Source organism: Salvelinus sp. IW2-2015, linkage group LG13 (genome assembly GCF_002910315.2).
Source record: "Salvelinus sp. IW2-2015 linkage group LG13, ASM291031v2, whole genome shotgun sequence".
NCBI lineage: Eukaryota > Metazoa > Chordata > Actinopteri > Salmoniformes > Salmonidae > Salvelinus > Salvelinus sp. IW2-2015.
Genome location: NC_036853.1, coordinates 38701117 through 38723693, shown reverse-complemented (window position 1 = coordinate 38723693; position 22577 = coordinate 38701117). Strand labels below are relative to the sequence as shown.

Sequence of the window (22577 nt, the reverse complement as noted above, 5' to 3'; positions counted from 1 at the left end):
AAGACATCAGTCAGGAAGTTAAAGCTTGGTCGCAAATGGGTCTTCCAAATGGACCCCAATCATACTTCCAAAGTTGTGGCAAAATGGCTTAAGGACAACAAAGTCAAGGTACTGGAGTGGCCATCACAAAGCCCTGACCTCAATCCTATAGAAAATTTGTGGGCAGAAATGGAAAAGCGTGTGCAAGCTAGGAGGCCTACAAACCTGACTCAGTTACACCAGCTCTGTCAGGAGCAAAGGGCCAAAATTCACCCAACTTATTGTGGGAAGCTTGTGGAAGGCTACCCGAAACGTTTGACCCAAGTMAAACAATTTAAAGGCAATGCTACCAAATGCTAATTGAGTGTATGTAAACTGGTCCACGCGCCATTCCGCCGCGTGAAGGTGTATAACCCCTACCTCCATGGGTTCAGCCTCTGATTCTGAACACTCAGAAGGAGGGAGAAAAGTGATGAAGATGCCGACACTCCCGGAGCAGGTTATCCAGACGGATGGCCCTCCTCGCGCAGACCTCTTCTAAATAACGTGCTGAGCGCCGGCTCATTCCATCCACTGGAAACTGCTACTGTCCGGAAGGTATGCACATACTCAGCAGGTGTCTGATTCGCGTGCTAGAGCTGAAACAGATGCTCACCTCCCTCTCTGCACTTCGCGGGATGATCCAAAATACATTTAAACAGAGCCATGAACCCCTCACAAGACTCAAGCTCATCCTCTCCTCTCTTCCATTCCAATGCCCGTCCAGTCAGCAGAGAAATAACCGTGGCAACCTTAGACATCTCGGTGGTGGGGGCTCCCATCTGATGTGCGAAATAGAGGGAGCACTGAAGGTGGAAGCCACGGCATTTGGATGGTTTCCCGTCATATTTCTCCGGGAGGGATAGACGGGCATCGCTGACCTGAGCGGGTTGCTGGATGGGCTGGTGTGRTGACTCGTTGGGTAGACGSGCTCTAGAATATCCTCTGCTGTTGAAATGTTGTAGACTGCGGAGAACATCCTCCATGGCCGTACCCAGTTGAGCCAGCTGATCATGGTGTTGACGAAGAAGGTAACCTTGTTCATCAATCGTCTGGGAGATGTCCAGTTGTCCTGCTGCTTCAATATTTTTAGTGGGTATTCTGTAATGATGGGGCGGTGAGTCGGAACCAGGAACACGCCACTAACATAAGGCAGAACGCCGATACACAATGACAATACCAACTGGTGAGTGAACATGGGAGAGTGACGTATAAAGGGAAGGAGATGATGAAAGTAATGGAGTCCAGGTGTGAATCAAGCATCCAGGTGCGCGTAATGATTAGTGCCAGGTGTGCGTAAATGATGAATCCCAGGACCGGTGGTTAGTTCTCTGGCAACATCATACGCCGGAGGGGAGGAGCAGGAGCAGACGTGACATTATGTTAGGTCCTGTGATGTGGTTAATTTAGATTTATTGGGATAGATGGCAGCATTTTCACTTTTGGATGAATAGCGTGCCCAGAGTGAACTGCCTCCTACTCAGTCCCAGATGCTAATATATGCATATTATTATTAGTATTGGATAGAAAACACTCTGAAGTCAAAACTGTTTGAATGATGTCTGTGAGTATAACAGAACTCATATGGCAGGCAAAAACCTGAGAAAAAATCCAAACAGGAAGTGGGAAATCTGAGGTTTGTAGTTTTTGAACTCAGCCCCTATCGAATTCACAGTGGGATATGGGTTATGGTACACTTCCTAAGGCTTCCACTAGATGTCAACTGTCTTTAGAACGTTGTTTCAGGCTTCTCATGTGAAGGGGGGCCGGATGGGAGCTGTTTGACTAAGGGGTATGCCTGCAGCCTCGTTCTCAGTCACGCGCGTTCACATGAGGTATCTCTCGTTTCATTGCTTTTCTACAGACAATGGAATTCTCCGGTTGGAACATTATTTAACATTTATGATAAAAACATCCTAAAGATTGATTCTATACTTAATTTGACAAGTTTCTTCGACCTGTAATATAACTTTTTGAACTTTTCGTCCGACTGGACCTGAACGCGCTTTTGGATTTGTTTACCAAACGCCCTAACAAAAGAAGCTATTTTGACATAAATGGACATAAATGATGGACATTATCGAACAAAACAAACATTATTGTGGAACTGCGATTCCTGGGAGTGCATTCTGATGAAGATCAAAGGTAAGTGAATATTTATAATGSTATTTCAGACTAATGTTGACGGCGCAACATGGCGGATATTTATTTTGGCTGGTTTGGGTTCTGAGCGCCGTTCTCAGATTATGCTTTTTCCGTAAAGTTTTTTMAAATCTGACACAGCGGTGGCATTAAGGAGAATTGTATCTAAAGTTCCATGCATAACACTTGAATTTTCATCAACGTTTATAATGAGTATTTCTGTGAATTCATGTGGCTCTCTGCAAAATCATAGCCTGTTTTTGAACTACTGAACATAACACACCAATGTAAAATGAGATTTTTGGATATAAATATGCACTTTATCGAACAAAACATACATGTATTGTGTAACATGAAGTCCTATGAGTGTCATCTGATGAAGATCATCAAAGGTTAGTGATTAATTTTATCTCGATTTGTGCTTTTTGTGACTCCTCTCTTTGGCGGGAAAAATGGCTGGGTTTTTCTGTGACTTGGTGGTGACCTAACATAATCGTTTGTGGAGCTTTCGCTGTAAAGCATTTTTGAAATCAGACACTATGGCTGGATTAACGAGAATTGTATCTTTAAAATGGTGCCTAATACTTGTATGTTTGACAAATTTGATTTATGAGATTTCTGTTGATTTGTATTTGGCGCCTTGCAATTTCCGCTAGCGGAACCCCAGTCCTAGACAGGTTAATGTAACTTTAGTTGTTCTACAAACATTGGTCTATATGTTTAGATTTTTAATACATTGTAAGACTGGATGATGAGACTAATGATGATTTGAAAAAAGTCGCTTAAAGGGCATGAGCTCTGCTTTGTTTTCTTGTGCAGGCTGTACACACTTCATTAGTCTCTCATTCACAATTTGACGGTTTTGGAGCAGTGGCTTCTTCCTTGCTGAGCGGCCTTTCKGGTTATGTCGATACAGGATTTGTTTTACTGTGGATATAGATACTTTTGTGCCTGTTTCCTCCAGCATCTTCACAATGTCCTTTGCTGTTGTTCTGGGATTGATTTGCACTTTTCGCACCAAAGTACGTTCATCTCTAGGAGACAGAATGCGTCTCCTTCCTGAGCGGTATGACGGCTACGTGGTCCCATGGTGTTTATACTTGGGTACTATTGTTTGTACAGATGAACATGGTACATTRAGGCGTTTGGAAATTGCTCCCAAGGATGAACCAGACTTGTGGAGGTATACCATTTTTTTCTGAGGTCTTGGCTGATTTATTTTGATTTTCCCATGATGTCAAGCAAAAAGGCACATCCACAGGTACACCTCCAATTGACTCAAATTATTTCAATTAGCCTATCAGAAGCTACTAAAGCCATGACATCATTTTCTGGAATTCTCCAAGCTGTTTAAAGGCACAGTCAACTTAGTGTATGTAAACTTCTGACCTACTGGAATTGTGATACAGTGAATTATAAAAGTAGATGTCCTAACCGACTTGCAAAAACTATAGTTTGTTTAACAAAAACAAGTTTTAATGACTCCAACATAAGTGTATGTAAACTTCCGACTTCAAATGTAACACGAGAGTATGTGTCTTGACTGAGGCAGCAGGAGATTGGGGATTCTTATGAAACCAGTTTTAAACATAGTTTGTAGCAAATTGAGTTATTTATGCATTTGCATAAATCTATCATTCTGAAGACTAAGATGTTTAGTCTTATTTTAAATACATGTATAATTATCGCCTGATTCTTGTTCATTTTTACCCCAAATTCTCATTACCGAAATGCGTCCGGATTAAATTCTTTGGTCACGTTATACAATTTTACTTTAAGTTAGAAAAACCTATTTGAAAAAAACACAGAATATGTTGTTGCAGTTTGTCCGTAAATCATAATTTTTTTWAATTCTAGTTGAAGTTTACATTAGTATTACATGTATTACGTAAAAATCAGTAATTAAATGGAGTTTTATTCACCCATCATGCATCATCTAGAGTAGTAGTTCTTAGATGACCAAAAGTTAAGTTAATGTATTCGCTTATATGCCTTCAGAATGAGGTTCTTATTCTCAACACCCCCTTGTGGTGAGGACTAAAATGACTAAAAAGCCGAAATGGCTAAAAAGCTCAATTTGGGAAAAAGTCAGAGAACCATTACATGGAGGCATGAATGCGCTTTAGTGATGTGGTCAATTGTTTGCTGACTCATATTATTATTTATTTATTCAGGGGAAACCCCATTAAGACCGTGGTCCCATTCCCAAGGGTGCCCTGATCACAACAATACAACAACCAATACAATGTTAAACAGCAGTCAACACAAAACACATTTTTTTTAAACTGTTATAGTCCTCAGCTACTACTATGGGTCCTTAATTAACACCCTAAACTGCCTAAGCGACACCACAACATCTAATTGTGATGAGCTCTGCAAATTGTTCCAGCAGTGAGGCTCATTAAAACTGAAAACAGATTTAGCTAATTCGGTGGAGACCCGAGGAACCTCAAGAGATAACCCTGTGAACGGGTTTGGTAAGTTATGTTTTTATTCTTCAACAATGAAGTTAGGTAAGTCGGAAGCTTGTGTAGTAGAGCTTTGTAAACAAAAAGGGAATAGTGAAGTGATCAACGGGACTTTAATGAGGACCAGCCAACCTTTTAATACAGGATGCAATGATGAGTATTAAAACGGTCACCTATAATATAATGGCTGTCTGCAGATTGAGCTAAGGGCCTCTCATTACCGAAACACATATTTCTCATTACTATGTTCTGTTTAGGTTCATTTCGGTAATGAGAGCCTTCATTTTGGTAATGATAATACGATAATTCTAATATATAGTCAATGGGTGTGCTGTGCTGGTAACTTRATWTAATTACTAAGAACACTTCTTAAACCTATTCTATKGATTTTTTGTAAAACGGTTTGTCATGAAATATGGGGTGTATAAACCCCATTTAACTTACTTCAAGCCACAAATCATTTGGGATTAATAAATTGCACACTTTGATGATTTGTTGGGATKCTGAATCTCTGATTGAGATCAGTACAGTTTTTCAATGACAAACTARSCAACACTCATTACCGAAACATGCAGTCTCATCTCCGAAACCTGTTTATTATTACCGTAATGCACCAATATTTAAGAAATATGAAAAGAAAACGCATTTGTGCTTAATCTGGTAGTGTGACCTTTGTTCTTTATCCAAATATGTGTAGATAAATAAAATAAACAACATGTACAGTATACACAAGTGAATGTGACAAAACATTTTTTAAAGGTTGTGCTATGGTAATGAGATAAATTATGAAATAAATATTAATAATATTTTTTTTATAAAATTTTAAATATGACATTTTTTACTCAGGCCTTTTCATTAGTGGCGTAATGTCAACAATTTATTTGTTCATTATGTTGTTGAAAATTGTTGCGGTAATGATAATTTTTGCYTGGGTAGTTAACATGTATAATATCTGATCAAAAAARATAATAATAATTAAGAAATAGAAAGTACAGATCCTAATCTCAGTGATCTAAGAGGAAATTTAGTAAAAAATMACACTTGAGAATTTGTGAGAATGACCCTGTCACGCCCTGATCTGTTTCACCTGTCTTTGTGATTGTCTCCACCCACCTCCAGGTGTTACCCATTTTCCCCATTAGTCCCTGGGTATTTATTCCGTTCCCTGTTTATTTGTTGCCAGTCTGTCTTGTCTTGTCAAACAGCGTGTTTTTCCTGCTTTCTCTTATCTATCTTTTGCTAGTCCTCCCGGTTTTGACCCTTGCCTGCCTTGACTCTGAACCCGCCTGCCTGACCATACTGCCTGCCCTGACCTCGAGCCTGCCTGCCTCTCTGTACCTCCTGGACTCTGACCTTATGATCTTTTGCCTGTCCACGACCATTCTCTTGCCTGCCCCTTGGATTATAATAAATATCAGAGACTCGAACCATCTGCTTCTCGTGTCTGCATCTGGGTCTCACCATGTGCCCTTATAGACCCAGATGCACCTTTATGTTAAGTGTCTTTAGAGCGTTGGGCCACTAACCGGAAGGTTGCTGGATCGAACCCCCAAGCTGACAWGGTAAAAATCTGTCGTTCTGCCCCTGAGCAAGGCAGTTAACCCACTGTCCCAGGGCACCGAAGACGTGGATGTCGATTAAGGCAAGCCCCGCACCTCTCTGATTCAGAGGGGTTGGGCTAAATGCGGAAGACACATCTCAGTTGAATACATTCAGTTGGACAACTGACTAGGTACCCCCTTCCCCTTTACAATRCCCCCTTCTCTCTCTAAGGKATTCCTCTCTCSCTCGCTCTCTCCCAGGGTAGCCATACAGGCCCCAAATTAGGMTCAATCTCAGAAACATTGCTSTGTTTTTCTCTCTCACTCTCTCTCTGCCAGGGTAGCCATATCGGCTCCAAATTAGGATCAATTAGAGCCATTTGGTGTAGTAGAAACTTCCTTTTCCACTTTTTCTTTCAATCAGTTTGGTTGAATAACAATGTTAGGGATAAAATAATACACACAGACAGTGCTGTGGAGGGATTAGAGGTTTAGAGTTCCTAAATAAAAGTTGCAATAGGAAAATAAATGAACACCCAACAATTAATCTCCCAACCAACCCCAGCATGCCAAAGTGTTACACAAGGCCCTGTCCATGATTTGGGCTATTTGAGTGTGATCCTGTAACCCAGGCTTTAAGCTCCCTGATGGGACTCCAAGGCCTTTAAATACCAAATGCATTCCTGTCTATTTGCACAAAATACTAGGCTACTTACCTGCTTGCAATGCAGTACTTCAACCACTAGAAACTGTGCGTATTCATGGTCTGAAGTTTGTGGGAAGCTAAGCAAATTCTCTGTTCAAGTTCAGTTTTTATGAATGCCAACTTTTGCGTGAAAACTGGCATGTTTTGGGGWATATTTTGTACGTACTCAACGTTTTTTTAAACGAGGCCTCTGATGCCGTCACCAGAGTCCTAGGGAAACAGATGAACAAGACAGTCAGTGCAAGCAACACTACTGAACTCAGTCACTCACTAGGCTGCTGAGACGAAGTCAAGCATTCAACACTAGGTACGCCCGTGCACTGAGACAGAATGGAATCTCTGGGCACAGGACTATAGAAAGACCCCCAGAGCAAAGAACTATCCTCCAGCAGGTAGGAGTAACACCAGAGGAAAGAGAATCAGTTTGACATGTAAGGTATGATATCCAACCCGCCCAAGGGTTTTACATCTTATCATAGGCTGGTCTGCACTTTCCGGTGTTTCCCTGTGAGGAGGTAGCAGCAAACTCAACATTTAGTTAGAAAAACTATCCTTAGCCAGTAGCCAGCTTGATGGCTGAACTACAGTAGAGTGAAGTTGCCTTCTCTCTCTAACACCTGCTCAGAAGAGAACAATAGCTACCGTAACTCCCCTGGTGTCTTAGAAGCATCTTGTCATATCGCAGAAATGCACGCACACARACACACGCATGCACACGCACACACACGCACACACAGACACACACACCTTATTGACSTTCTCTGTGTTAAACTCGCACCCTGGTTATTGTAATTCACACCTCAACCGTGTCCCTCAACTCTTTGTTAATATTACCATGCTGCTACCGTGAGGACCTGTTCTTATGCAATAGTCACATCACCAGCAATTTCCATCGGGATCAGCAGTTACTGTAATATACGTGCTATTCATTGACCATTAGATTGAGCAGTGGGTATACAGGGGATGAGTATACATTCTATATTCCCCTCAGCAGAATTATGCACAGAGACTAGACCACGCATAATTTTTTGGCTTGRAATCTCAATAAACAATCTCAATGGAAGGCATTTCCCCAGCCCAGATAAATACACTATTCTGGACATTCGGGAGGTTCAGTGTGCCTGGTAACAGAAAGTAATAATAATGTAAATTGTACAGTACATTGTTGTTGCTGCATACTGTACAAAGAGAGGTTCAAATCACCAAGTAGATAAACCAGACATAATAGTCAACGGCTGTAGCTTGCATCTTTGATTTCTAGCTCTGGCTGGTAACAATTATAGATTATAGATTGACATGGTATTTCGCTTTAACAGCAACTATGTTGTGCTTCATAAACAAAGGACAGGATGGTTACACTCTATTTGGTAGTCCATTATTTCCTGGTACTTAGCCTACATCGTTGACATTATATGGTAACATGGTAATTACATAACAGTTCTCTAATAACCATTTGGTTTTGGTGTTTTATTAGGATCCCCGTTAGCTGTTGCAAAAGCAGCAGCTACTCTTCCTGGGGCCACACAAAACATGAAACATAATACAGATTGACATAATACAGAACATCAATAGACAAGAACAGCTCAAGGACAGAACTACATACATTTATTTGTGGCTAATTTCAGTTCAGTGTTTTTCTGTGCGTGCGTAAAGAAATGCAGACTTACGTATGGGGGCGTGTCCAAACTGTCTGTGTTGACCACCACTGGAGGTGGGTTTGCCTGTAACAGAAAACAAAAATTAACTCAGTTTTGGTTTTCAAAATATCTAGTGAAAAAATACACATTTTTTTTCACCTCGCGATTACCCTGGTAGTATGTTGCAAAAGCTTCACACAGCAACAACAAAAAACAAATACATTTGGCAAAGCCCCCCCAAAATTTGTGAGACAAAATAATCACTTACTCTCCGCATGTTTTGGTAAAACATTTTGAAAGCATCGGCTAGAGATTATCACGGCAGAATGGGTCCATATGCGACATGACATGGTGTTCTGTTGTGCCGAACTCCTGAAGCTTGAAGCCTACAGCTATGGCGTCGACCCAAACACCCCCAACTACAGCCTTAATAACAGACAACTCCTCCTGGCGCTTCACTGGGCTGATCTCTCCTACAGGTCTGGAGGTAAAAACAACCACCCGAAGCTGAATATCTCTCCAGAAACACTCATCCTTCAAACCCAACCACCCCCATCAAAACAGAAGCCAAATGGGAGGGGTGTAAAAAAAAAAACAGTAACAGAAAAGAGGAGGGAAAAAAAGAAGAGAGTATGACCTGTGACATGGGTGACCAGGGTGCGGGTGGAGAGAAGGGTGGAGAGATGCGAGGCAATGGTCTCAGCTGGTATAAGGATCACAGGATTATGGTACGGGGGCGGGACCACCACATCTGGCTGCAAACAATGGCAATGGAGGTCGAGGGTCAGGGTTACAGCACATATAGACACACAGGCAGAATACACAACTACACACCAACACATGATGAAGGCAAGAAGGGGGAGGAGAGAAGAGAAGAGAGAGAAGAGAGAGAGAGAGAGAAAAGAAGAGAGAGAGAGAGAGAGAGAGAGAGAGAGAGATAGAGAGAGAGGAGAGAGAGAGAGAGAGAGAGACGAGAAGAGAAGAAGAGAGAGAGAGAGAGAAGAGAGAAGAGAGAGAGAGAAGAGAGAGGAGAGAAGAGAGAGAGAAGAGAGAAGAGGGAAGAGAGAGAGAGAGAGAGAGAGAGAGAGAGAGGAGAGAGAGAGAGAGAGAGAGACGAGAGAGAGAGAGAAGAGAGAAGAGAAAGAGAGAGAGAGAGAGAGAAGAGAGAGAATGAGAGAGAGAGAGAGGAGAGAGAGAGAGAGAGACAGGAGAGAAGAGAGAAGAAGAAATGATAATGTTCTGAGTGATGATAATGTGGTAGTGAGGAGGATTGTCTAGTGGCAGCTGCTGAGGCTCAAATGTGTGCGTAGATTATGGAGAGGGGATGAGAGGAGAAAAGGAGAAAGAAGAATGGGCTGAACCACCCCAGGATCAGAGAGGCTTCAAAGTGCATCCATTGATAAGATTTTGGGGATTTGGTGTTGTTCGTTGCGACCGAGGATTCAGTGAGTATTTACTACTGTGTTACTGACCGAGTACTAAGAACGATGTGAACATCCTTGCCTCTTCTGACCTCACCCTTTCCCAGTCTCCTCCCACTCACAAGGCAGGCAATACAATGACCTCATCTTTTCTAGAGGCTGTTCTCCTACTAATCTCACTACAACCCCCTTCCAGTTCTCTGATCACTACTTTGTTTCTTTCCGTCTCCCTCTCCTCCAACCCTAGCCAATCAGCCCCTACCCCAGATGGTCATGTGCGCTGTCACAATCTTTGTTTCTCTCTCCCCACTACTCTCTCCTCTTCTATCCTATCATCTCTCCCTTCTGCTAAATCATTCTCCCTCCTGTCTCCTGATTCTGCCTCTTCAACATTACTCTTCTCCTTTTCGTATCCTATTGACTCGCACTCTCCCCTTTCCTCCCGGCCGGGTCGTCCCTCCCCTCATGCTCCATGGCTGAATGACTCATTGCGAGCTTACAGAACAGGGCTGCGTGCAGCTTACCTTCTCTCTCTTATCCAGTGCTAAAGCCACTTTGTGTCACTTTAAATTTCAAGCTTCTGCCTCTAACCCTAGGAAACTCATTTCCATTTCCCTAGTAAGATCCTCCCTCTTAATCCTCCACCCTCCCCTCCCTCTCTGCAGACAACTTTGTCAACCACTTTGAGAAGAAGGCTGACTACATCCGCTCTCATTCACTCAGCCTATTGAGTCACTAGTCCCACTCACACAGAACTACCCTAAGCCTTGAACTCTTTCTCCACTCTCTTCAGATGAACACTTGACCACTCTAATGTAAACAACTACAGACTAGCATCCTCATTATTGTATTTCCGAAATACTCAAGATAACTCTCTCGTTATCTTTCTCAGAACGATCTTCTTGACCTAACCAGTCAGGCTTCAAGATGTCACTCAACCGAGACTGCTCTTCTGTTCATGGAGGCTCTCCACACTCCAAAGCTGACTTCTTCTCCTCTGTTCTCATATTCCTAGTTCTATCCACTGCCTTTGGCATCGTGAACCATCCGTTCCTGCCCCCACCCTCTCAGAGCTGGGTGTCTGAGGCTCTGAACATTCTTGGATTGCATCCTATCTGGCAGGATCTGTGTTTGCACCACGTGCTCTCACTACTGGTGTCCCTCAYGGCTCAATTCCAGTCRCTCTCCTCTTCTCTCTATACACCAAGTCATATACTTACATGGTCTCTATCATTGCTATGTGGATGTCACTTAACTACTCTTCACCTTCCTCCCTTCTGAAAGTCAGGTGGCGACACGCATCTCTGCATGCCTGTCAGACATCTCAGCTTTGATGTCGGCCCACCACCTCAAGCTCAACTCCGACAAAACAGAGCTGCTTTTCGTCCCGGGGAAGGCCTGCCCACTCCAAGACCTCTSCATAACAGTMGACAACTCCACGGTGTCCCCTTTCCCAGAGTGCAAAGAGCCTTGGCGTGACTAGGGCTGTTGCAAAGACCATATGACTGCCACACAAGTCAGGAAGGCAGTCAAATTCTACATGACCATTTAGTCACGGTAATTAGGCTTCTGCAAGCTRTGATGCAGCTGATGGTCATTAGTAGCCTACCAAACGTGCTAACTGCCTGGTACTCAGCACTCCTCCATTCGCTATTTAAGTGCATAGATGACTGTCATGAGCGTTGTATAAATAATCGGACCAAGACGGACCAATCGGACCAAGACGCTATGGGAGTCCCATAGGGTGGCACACAATTGGCCCAGCGCCGTCCATGTTTGGCTAGCGTAGGCCGTCATTGTAAACAAGAATTTGTTCTTAACTGACTTGCCTTGCCTAATAAAGGTGAAATATATATTTTTAAATGTGGTCAGCAATCAGTGCATTCCTCTCAAAGAATTCAGCATCTCTCTATTCTTTCCATATAAATGTCAGCTTCAGTCCAAACAACATAGTCTGCATACAAGGCGTTGCATGTGTTCATCTGGCATTGAATGTAGTAGTAGTAGTAGTAGTAGTAGTAGTAGTAGTAGTAGTGTGTGTGTGTGTGTGTGTGTGTGTGTGTGTGTAAGGTAAGGATCCCATCATCTCCTGCTTCCAGACATTTCACTCCTCCATGCTCGTCTCCTGGTTTGACAGGATCTTCCCTCTGTCAGAAAGGACATTTGATTCCCGCACAGCTGATTCCACAGCAATCCCAACTGACAAGTCCATCTGGACTGGCACCAATTAAGGGTAGGCCTACTGCTTGTTTATGAATACACCCGACTTCATCATTTCTAAGTTCTCATGAGAGCAGGTCGTCATGCTCTGATACTGAGCCTGTGCAAGTTTTTTTATGGGAGAAACCCCATACAGTGGCTGCAGAGTTGAATTTGCTCACTTCGGGGTAGAAGGGCGCTAGAGGGAATAGAAATTCCCGACACTCGAAGGAGGAGGAGACGGTGCTATAGAGGACAGCGTGTGAGATACCTGAGGAGACTACGTTGGAGAGTGGATAAATTGTAACGGTGCTCTAGCTCTTCCTCCTCCTCGGACGAGGAGAGGAGAGAAGGATCGGTGGACCAATACGCAGCGAGGTATGATGACATAATGAATTTATTAAATAAAGACGAAACACGAAGAACACTTGAATAACTTACAAAATAAGAAAACGACGTAGACGAAACCTGAACATGGAACTTACATAAAGACACGAAAGAACTCACGAACAGGAATAGACTACATAAAACGAACAAACCGAAAACAGTCCCGTGTGGTGCACAGACACAGACATGGTAAATATAAATCTAGTGGGATTTTCTATATATCGGCAGGACAGAACAGTGGCATTGTGAAAGCTCCGGGGAGGGGGTGTGTGCCTCTTTGTCAACAACAACTGATGCACGATATGTAATKTTAAGGAAGCCTCAAGGTTTTGCTCACCTTAGTWAGAATACCTTGTGATAAGCTGTAGATCATACCATTTACCAAGAGAGTTTTCATCTATATTTCTCATAGCTGTCTATTTACCACCAAAAACCSATGCTGGCACTAAGACCGCACTCAACAAGCTGTACAGGGCTATCAGCAAACAAGAAAATGCTCACCCAGAGGCGGCGCTCCTAATGGCCGGTGATTTTAATGCAGGAAACTGAAATCCGTTTAACCTCATTTCTACCAGCATGTCACCTGTGCAACTAGAGGTCGAAAAAACTCTATATCACTTTTATTCCACACACAGAGACACAAACAAAGCTCTCCTTCGGCCTCCATTTGACAAATCTGACCATAACTCTATCCTTCTGCTCACAAGCAAKAACTCAAACAGGAAGTACCAGATCAATACAGAAGTGATCCGATGAAGCAGATGCTAAGCTACAGGACTGTTTCGCTAGCACAGACTGGAACATTGTGGAATTTACCACATCAGACACCGGCTTCATTAATAAGTGCATCGATAGACCCCTTTCCTCAGTACTTTGTTGAAGCACCTTGGCAGCGATTACACCCTTGAGTCTTCTTGACTATGACGCTACAGCTTTGCCACACCTGTATTTGTGGAGTTTCTCATTATGGGGTATTGTGTGTAGATTTCTGAGGATTTTTTGGTATTTAATCCATTTTAGAATAAAGCTGTAACGTAACAAAATGTGGAAAAAGGGTATGAATACTTTCCGACGGCAATGATGTCAAATACACTTACCCTAGCTGCCAAGATTGGATCCCATTTCGGATTGTCACCTCACCTTGTCTCACCCATCCAGAATGAAAAAAAGGTATGCCTGTAAGTTAACAATGTACAGTAGCTAATAAATGGATACAATGTCACGATTTGCCAAGAGAGAGAGAGGACCAAGGCGCAGCGGGTAAAAAATACATCTTCTCTCTTATTTAGGGATGAACGGAACGAAGCAAAACAACAAATAGACGACCGTGAAGCTATAACCGACACAAAAGGCAAAATGCGACTAGACACAGACACAGACCTAGACAATGACCCAACAAAAACATGATGCCTATGCTGCCTAAAATATGCTCCCAATCAGAGACAAATGAACGACATCTGTCTCTGATTGAGAACCACTCAGGCAACCTAGACATACCTAGAAACATTCACACAACACAAACCATACACTAAACCCAACACCCCTTTTCCATATAACCACCCGAAACGAGACAAAACACAAAATTCCCATGTCACACCCTGACCTAATAAAATAATAAAAGAAAACAAAGATAACTAAGGCCAGGTGTGACATAACCCCCCCTTAAGGTGCGAACTCCGGGCGCACCAGCATAAAAGTCTAGGGGAGGTCTGGGTGGGCGTCCGTCCGTCCACGGCGGCGGCTCGCCACAGGTCGTGGTCCCCACCCCACCATAGTCACTACGCTTACGTAGCCTCCTCCAAATGACCACCCTCCAACTTAACCCCACTGGATTAGGGGCAGCACCGACTAAGGCAGACCGACTAAGGGCGCACGACTAAGGGACACCGGATAAGGGGCAGCACGCGACTAAGGGCAGCACCGGACTAAGGGGCAGCACCGGACTAAGGGGCAGCCCGGACAAGGTGCTCAGGACAAAGAGGTAGCTCAGGACAGAGGGATAGCTCAGGATAGAGAGGTAGCTCAGGATAGAGAGGTAGCTCAGGATAGAGGGGGCAACTCCGGACTGAAAGGCAGCTCCGGACAGAGAGACAGTCTGGACTGAGGGGCAGTTCTGGATAAATGGCAGCTCTAAGCTAAGGGACAGCTCCGGGACAAGGTAGCTCAGGACAGAGAGGTAGCTCAGATAGAGAGGTAGCTCAGGATAGAGAGGTAGCTCAGGATAGAGAGGTAGTCAGGAAGAGGGCAACTACGGACTGAAGAGCAGCTCCGGACAGAGAGACAGCTCTGGACTGAGGGGCAGTTCTGGATGGCGAACGGCTCTGGACGCTCATGGCTGGCTGACGGCTCTGGACGCTCATGGCTGGCTGACGGCTCTGGACGCTCAGGCTGCTGACGGCTCTGGACGCTCATGGCTGGCTGACGGCTCTGGACGCTCATGGCTGGCTGACGGCTCTGGACGCTCATGGCTGGCTGACGGCTCTGGACGCTCATGGCTGGCTGACGGCTCTGGACGCTCATGCTGGCTGACGGTTTCTGGACGCTCATGGCTCACTGCGGTTCTGGCAGATCCTGTCTGGTTGCGGCTCTGGCGGGTCCTGTCTGGTTGGCGGCTCTGGCGGATCCGGTCGTGGCGGAAGGCTCTGCGGAGCCGGTCTGCGGAAGCTGTTGGCGGAGCCGGTCTGGCGGGAAGGCTCTGCGGATGCGGTCTGGCGGAAGGCTGTGGCGGAGCCGGTCTGGGGGAAGGCTCTGGCGGAGCCAGGTCTGGCGGAGAGAGCTCTGGTGGAGTCCGGTCCTGGCGGAAAGGCTCTAGCGCTCCCTTGTCTGGCGGAAGGCTCTAGCGGCTCTGTCTGCGGAAAGGCTCTAGGAGCGGCTCCTGTCCTGGCGGAAGGGCTCTAGCGGCTTTCCTGTCTGGCGGAAGGCTCTAGGCGGCTCCTGTCCCTGCGGAAAGGCCTCTATGCGGCTTCCTGTCTGGCGGAAGGCTCTAGCGGCTCCTGTTTGGGCGGCACGACTCTGTAGGCTGAGTGGCAGACGGGGCGGCTTTGGCGGCTCATGGAGACGGGCGGCTTTGCAGGCTCATGGGCAGACGGGCGTGCTTTGCAGGCTCATGGCAGACGGGGCGGGCTGTGCGGCTCATGGAGACGGGCGGCGTGCAGGCCTCATGGCAGACGACAGTCAGCCTTGGGTCAGACGGCGCCGTTCAGGGGCGTCAGCGTATGGGCAGACGGCGATTAGGTCCGGCACTGGGCAGACGGATGATTCAGTAGGCACTGGCAGACGGATGACTCAGACTGGCAACTGGCAGAACGGATGACTTCGACGGCAACTGGGTAGAACGGGCACTCGGCGGCTGAGGCAGCACTATAGGCCTGGTGCGTGGTGCGGAACTGGTGGGTACCGGGGCTGGGGACAACGCACCTGAAGGCCTAGTGCGGGTGAGAAGGAACAGGGATACTGGAGCCCTGGATATCGCACATCAGGCCTAAGTGGCGTGGTGCCGGAACCTGGTGGTACCTGGGCTGGGGGACATACGCATTCAGGGCTAGTGCGGGGGGCAGCAACGGAACACTGGGCTCTCAAAGCGCACTATAGGCTATGCGGTGGTACGGCACAGGTGGTTACTTGGCGAGCGCTGGGGCACACGGGACCTCAAGGGCGAGTGCGGGGAACAAGCAAAGTGCGTACAGGGCTCGGGACGCATGGGACATTAGGCCTAGTGCGTTGGTGCCGGGCAACTGGTGGTACCCGGCTGGAGACACGCATCCCCATAGGCGAGTCCGTGGAGGAAGAACAGGCGCTCTGGAGACACACTGGAAGCCTGGTGGTGTGGTGCGCGGAATTGTGGTGGTACCTGGCTGGAGCGGGGAAGTGCTACAGGAGGAGCAGGACTAGGGAAGGGGGCACACAGAGACCTAGTTGTGGCTGGTCATTCCCAGACGGTTAGCACGCAACTCAAGGACGAGCATGGGAGAACTGATCAAGGTCACATCACATCCCGCACACGCTCTGTCGGGTGGATGTCGTGCCTCAACGCACCCAACACAGCAGCTCCCTCATTTCAACTCTCTCCTCCAAACCCTCAATTAAAATCCTTAACAGTCCTGTCTCATTCCCACTGGTCACCCTCCAATACCGCACAATTGTCTGGTTCCCTCTTCGAACGCTGCTTGGTTCCTGAATGGTTGGGTCATTCCTGTCACGGATTGTTCCAAGGGAGGAAGAGAGGACCAAGGCCGCAGCGTGTAAAAATACATCTTCTCTTTATTTCGGAGATGACCGAACGAAGCAAAACAACAAATAGAGACCGTGAAGCTATAACCGAACAAAATGCAAACATGCGACTAGACACAGACACAGACCTAGACAATGACCCAACAAAAAACATGATGCCTTCTTGTGCCTAAAATATGGCTTTCCCAATCAGAGACAAGACGATCCATCTGTCTCTGTTTGAGAACCACTCAGGCCAACCATAGACAATACCTAGAAACATTCACTCAAACCATAAGACATACCTAGAAACATTCACAACAACACAAACCCATACACCTAAACCCAAAACACCCCCTTTTCCATAAACCACCCGAAACGAACAAAACACAACATTCCTGTCACAACCCTGACCTAACTAAAAATAAAAGAAAACAATCTAAGTAACAATGCCAGGTGCTACATACAATCCACATTTTGGGACCATTCCGTTTTAGCTATGTTGTACGGTCTGTACGTTTTCAAATATCACTCTTTTTCTGGATCAGAGAGATTTGAACATATTTTTTCCATCATCGCAAACGGGCTGTGCTATTCTTCCACCAGTAAGACTCTGGTATTCCAACATGGCCCCTGTGTAGTTTCTAGGCGATTTCAGACACAACTGCAACCCCTCTATATGAGACACATGGCCGTTCCATCCTCAGAGCTAACACGTGCTCCTCTCCAACCTCAAAATGTAAATCAAACTCATTGACAGTTTTCCCCAGTGGACCGAATGTTAATCTGATCTGCCAGTTGGCTCCATTGACAAAAGTGACCGTGCTTTAGCTATAACCCAGCATGACGGTGGTATATAATGATGATGAGTGGAGCTTAGTGGTGTACTGAACGCACACACACACACACACACTAGCACTCCATCATCATGAAGTGCTTTGAGAGACTAGTCAAGGACCATATCACCTCCACCCTACCTGACACCTAGACCCACTCCAATTTGCTTTCCGGAACCAATAGGTCCACAGACGACGCAATCGCAATCACACTGCCCTAACCCATCTGGACAAGAGGAATACCTATGTAAGAATGCTGTTCATCGACTACAGCTCAGCATTTAACACCATAGTACCCTCCAAACTCGTCATAAGCTGAGACCCTGGGTCTCGACCCCACCCTGTGCAACTGGTTCTGGACTTCGTGACAGGCGCCCCCAGGTGGTGAGGGTAGGAAACACTCTCCACCCAGCTGATCCTCAACACTGGGCCCCCACAAGGGTGTGTTCTCAGCACCTCTCCTGTACTCCTGTTCACCCATGACTGCGTGGCCATGCACGCCTCCAACTCAATCATCAAGTTTGCAGACAACACTACAGTGGTGGGCTTGATTACCAACAACGACGAGACGGCCTACAGGGGAGGTGAGGGCCCTCGGAGTGTGGTTCAGGAAAATAACCTCACACTCAATGTCAACAAAACAAAGGAGATGATCGTGGACTTCAGGAAACAGCAGATGGAGCATCCCCCTATCCACATCGACGGGACAGTAGTGGAGAAGGTGTAAAGTTTTGAGTTCCTCGGCATACACATCGGACAAACTGAAATGGTCCACCCACACAGACAGCGTGGTGAAGAAGGCGCAGCAGCGCCTCTTCACACTCAGGAGGCTGAAGAAATTTGGCTTGTCACCAAAAACACTCAAACTTTTAAGATGCACAATCGAGAGCATCCTGTCGATTATAAGAACCGTAAGGCTCTCCAGAGGGTAGTGAGGTCTGCACAATGCATCACCGGGGCAAACTACCTGCCCTCAGGACACCACACCCCCGATGTCACAGGAAGGCCAAAAAGATCATCAAGAAACAACAACACCCGAGCCACTGCCTGTTTACCCCGCTATCATCCAGAAGGCGAGGTCAGTACAGGTGCATCAAAGCAGGGACCGAGAGACTGAAAAACAGCTTCTATCTCAAGGACATCAGACTGTTAAACAGCCATCACTAGCATTGAGTGACTGCTGCCAACATACTGACTCAATCTCTAGCCACTTTAATAATAAAACATTTGATGTAATAAATGTATCAATACCCACTTTAAACAATGCCACTTTATATAATGTTTACATACCCTACATTACTCATCTCATATGTATATACTGTACTCTATACCATCTACTGCATCTTGCCTATGCCGTTCCGCCATCGCTCATCCATATATTTGTATGTATATTATTCTTATTCATTCCTTATACACTTGTGTGTATAAGGTAGTTGTTGTGAAATTGTTAGATTCCTTGTTAGATATTACTGCACGGTCGGAATAGAAGCACAAGCATTTCGCTACACTCGCATTAACAATCTGCTAACCATGTGTATGTGACAAATGACATTTGATTTGTAGACAGACGACACACACACAAACACATATGTACAGTACACACACACACATCACATACGCACCACACACACACACAGCATTACTCTTTTACTATTGCTCAGCAGATTCCTAATGCTGAGAGCCCAGGGCCCCCTGAGAGAAAGTGGTGGAGACACTTTAAACACAACATCCAAACAAGTTGAACTAAACTTCACATTTAAGTGCCTTGGACGAGAACACAAACCTAGCTGATGGTCCATTAATCTCCATTATTAACTTCCATTCAAGATCTGGTTTACAAACTGTAAGGCCTTCAGTAATGCTTAAACTGGGATAGACAGAGGTTGCCCCTGATACTGACAGTCGGAAATCCCCCTGCCTCCACCCACTCTAGATATGTAATTGAAGGAAACTTCTAGCTCAAGTGATACACTGATATACAAAACATTTGATAACATAGACTACCAGGTGACTCCAGGTGAAAGCTATGATCCCTTATTGATGCCACTTGGTAAATCCATTTCAGTCAGTGCAGATGAAGGGGAGAGCGGTTAAAGAAGGTTTTTAAGCCTTGAGACAATTGAGACATGGATTGTGTATGTGTGCCATTCAGAGGGCGAATGGGCAAGACATAAAATGTAAGTGCCTATGAACGAGGTATAGTAGTAGGTGCCATGCGCACCGGTTTGGGTCAAGAACTGCAACGCTGCTGGYMTTTRCKCCCTKGACAGTTTCCCATGTGTATCAAGAATGGTTCACCACCCAAAGGACACRCAACAAACTTAACACAACTGTGGAAAGCATTGGAGTCAACGTGGGCCATCATCCCTGTGGAGTGCTTTCGGTACCTTGTAGAGTCCTTGCCCCGGCGAATTGAGGCTGATCTGAGGAGCAACTCAATATTAGGAAGGTGTTCCTAATGTTTGGTATACTCAGTGTATAGCAACACCTCATAGTTTATATGCAGCGGTGATGCATCACTCTCATATTGTGGWTAATGAGTGGTCCTGCATGGCTCGGTTGGTAGAGCATGGTGCTTGCAACTCCAGAATTGTGGGTTTGATTCCCAGAACCACTCATACGTAAAGATGTTGCAAGCGTGACTCAAGCCGTATTTATATTGTGACATATTTCAGTACGTCGTCTTGCCATGCTACTGAACGGACAAGTTTAGTGTTTGTAACGCAAGATTGAGTAGAGCATGTCTCTCGTCAGAGATCGCACTTATTTTTGGCAGAGTTCCTCTGCCCAGTGTCTGTATTATTTTGCCCATCTTAATATTATATTTTTATGGGCCAGTCTGAGATATGGCTATTTCTTTGCAACTCTGCCTAGAAGGCCAGCATCCCGGAGTCGCCTCTTCACTGTTGACGTTGAGACTGGTGTTTTGCGGGTACTATTAAATGAAGCTGCCAGTTGAGGACTTGTGAGGKGTCTGTTTCTCAAACTAGACACTAATGTACTTGTCCTCTTGCTCAGTTGTGCACCGGGACCTCCCTTTACTCTTCCTATTCTGGTTAGAGCCAGTTTGCGCTGTTCTGTGAAGGGAGTAGTACACAGCATTGTACGAGATCTTCCGTTTCTTGGCAATTTCTCGTATAGAATAGCCTTCATTTCTCTGAACAAGAATAGACTGCCAAGTTTCAGAAGAAAGTTCTTTGTTTCTGGCCATTTTGAGCCTGTAATCGAACCAACAAATGCTGATGCTCCAGATACTCAACTAGTCTAAAGAATGACAAAAGGGTTTTCCAATGATCAATTAGCCTGTTAAAATTATAAACTTGGATTAGCTAACACAGCMTTTCATTGGAACAGGAGTGATGGTTGCTGATAATGGGCCTCTGTACGCCTATGTAGATATTCCATWAAAAATCTGCCATTTCCAGCTACGATAGTCATTTTCAACATTAACAATGTTTGCACTGTATTTCTGATCAATTTGATGTTATTTTAATGGACAAAATGTGCTTTTCTTTCAAAAACAAGGACATTTCTAAGTAACCCCAAACTTCCGAACGGTAGTGTACCTACAGAGCTTCTACCACCTTGGTCCCCTGTGCACACACACATACCTGGGGTGGTTTCTCCAGTGACAGTGTGGCCCATGGGGTGTCATCGGTCCACCAGCCACTCTGCCTGTGTGTGGCCCGGACCTTGGCCTTGCTCTTGGTKGGACTCTTCCTTACGCTGTCCCTCAGGTTGGTGAACTTGACCCGGCTCTTAGACATGGAGGCGGGCAGCGTGCAGGAGCTATAGTTTCTCTGGGGGCTCTGTAGGGGGAGCGGTTGCAAGAGCAGCGGGTGGAGGTTCAAAGGAGGGGTGTTGGGTGTCTGCTCCATCTGGTGAGGATGATTGTGGTAGTGGTGATGATGATGCTGCTGGCGCTGTAGCTGCTGCTGTTGTTGTTGTAGTTGATGGTGGTGTATCTTTTGTTGTTGGTCGTGTTGTAATGCCTGCTGTTGGAGCTGCTGGTGGTGATGAATCTGTGGCTGTTGTTGGTGCTGTAGCTGCAACTGTAGCTGTTGGGGGTGCTGAATCTGCATCTGTGGTTGTTGGAGCTGCTGTTGGAGCTGGATCTGCTGTTGTTGGWGGTGTTGTTGCGGTCTGTGGATCAGACCCAGCTGGCTCTGGGTCTGCTGGAGCCTCTGTTGGGTGTGTTGGACCCGGGGCTGGTTCTGGTTCCCCAGGGCCTGGTTCCCAGGCAACCTACCCTGCCCGGAGACCACCTTTCCTGGGCTGAGACTGCAACCCTCAGGGCTTCCGCAGCAGTACTCGTGATTATGGTAGTAGGTGGTCATGGCTGGGGCTTAGACGAAGGTCCAAGGTAGGTCCAAGAAAAGATGTAGCAATGGTAGAGTTGGAGATGGAGATGAGGAGTAGGTACAGTAGAAAGCCTGGTATTCCTCTTCGGTCTCATGTAGCAGGCTAGCTAGCGGTGTATAGCGTGCTACCAGTGAGAGACCACAGCACAGCAGCACAACAGAGATATCCAGTCTCCAGTCTTATCRTCTGGCTACAGCACAGATATATCCAGTCTCCAGTCTTATCTTCTGGCTACAGCCCCCTCTCTCCACTCTCTCTCTCTCTTTCTCTTCTGCACTGCTTCCCTCTCAGATCGTTCAGCATCTCTGCCTCTCCATCTCTCTATCGCTTTCCCTCTCCCTCGCTCACCAATTAATGAGATCCAGTGGGCACTGCACATGACAGCACACAGGCATGAATAATCAATGTTGAGCCGGGACTGTGATACGGGGATCAGGCCTCGTCGGTGGACAGTGGCTGACCCTCCATGCTCCCTACAATGGGAGGAGGAGTGTGATAGTTACCTGTCAAACTCACATCTACATTCACAGGCTTTTGTTTCTCTTTTCATGAAAGCATTAGCAGTGTTTCCCCTATATTAATTTTGAAGCAGTGGAGACTGCGCTATTGGCCACAGCCACCCCCCCTACAAAAAATTATAAAATAGAAAAC

The 22577-nt window shown here is 45.9% G+C and overlaps 1 protein-coding gene across 1 annotated transcript in view; it reads right to left on the bottom strand.

Annotated features, from left to right (window-relative positions):
• LOC111971430 (discs large homolog 1-like protein) overlaps nucleotides 1-22577 on the bottom strand; it is a 216117-nt gene that overhangs the window by 134995 nt on the left and 58545 nt on the right. The window contains exon 2 of the mRNA XM_070446257.1: nucleotides 8543-8596. Within this exon, the coding sequence (XP_070302358.1) occupies nucleotides 8543-8596 (54 nt within the window). The remainder of the gene's footprint in view (nucleotides 1-8542; nucleotides 8597-22577) is intronic.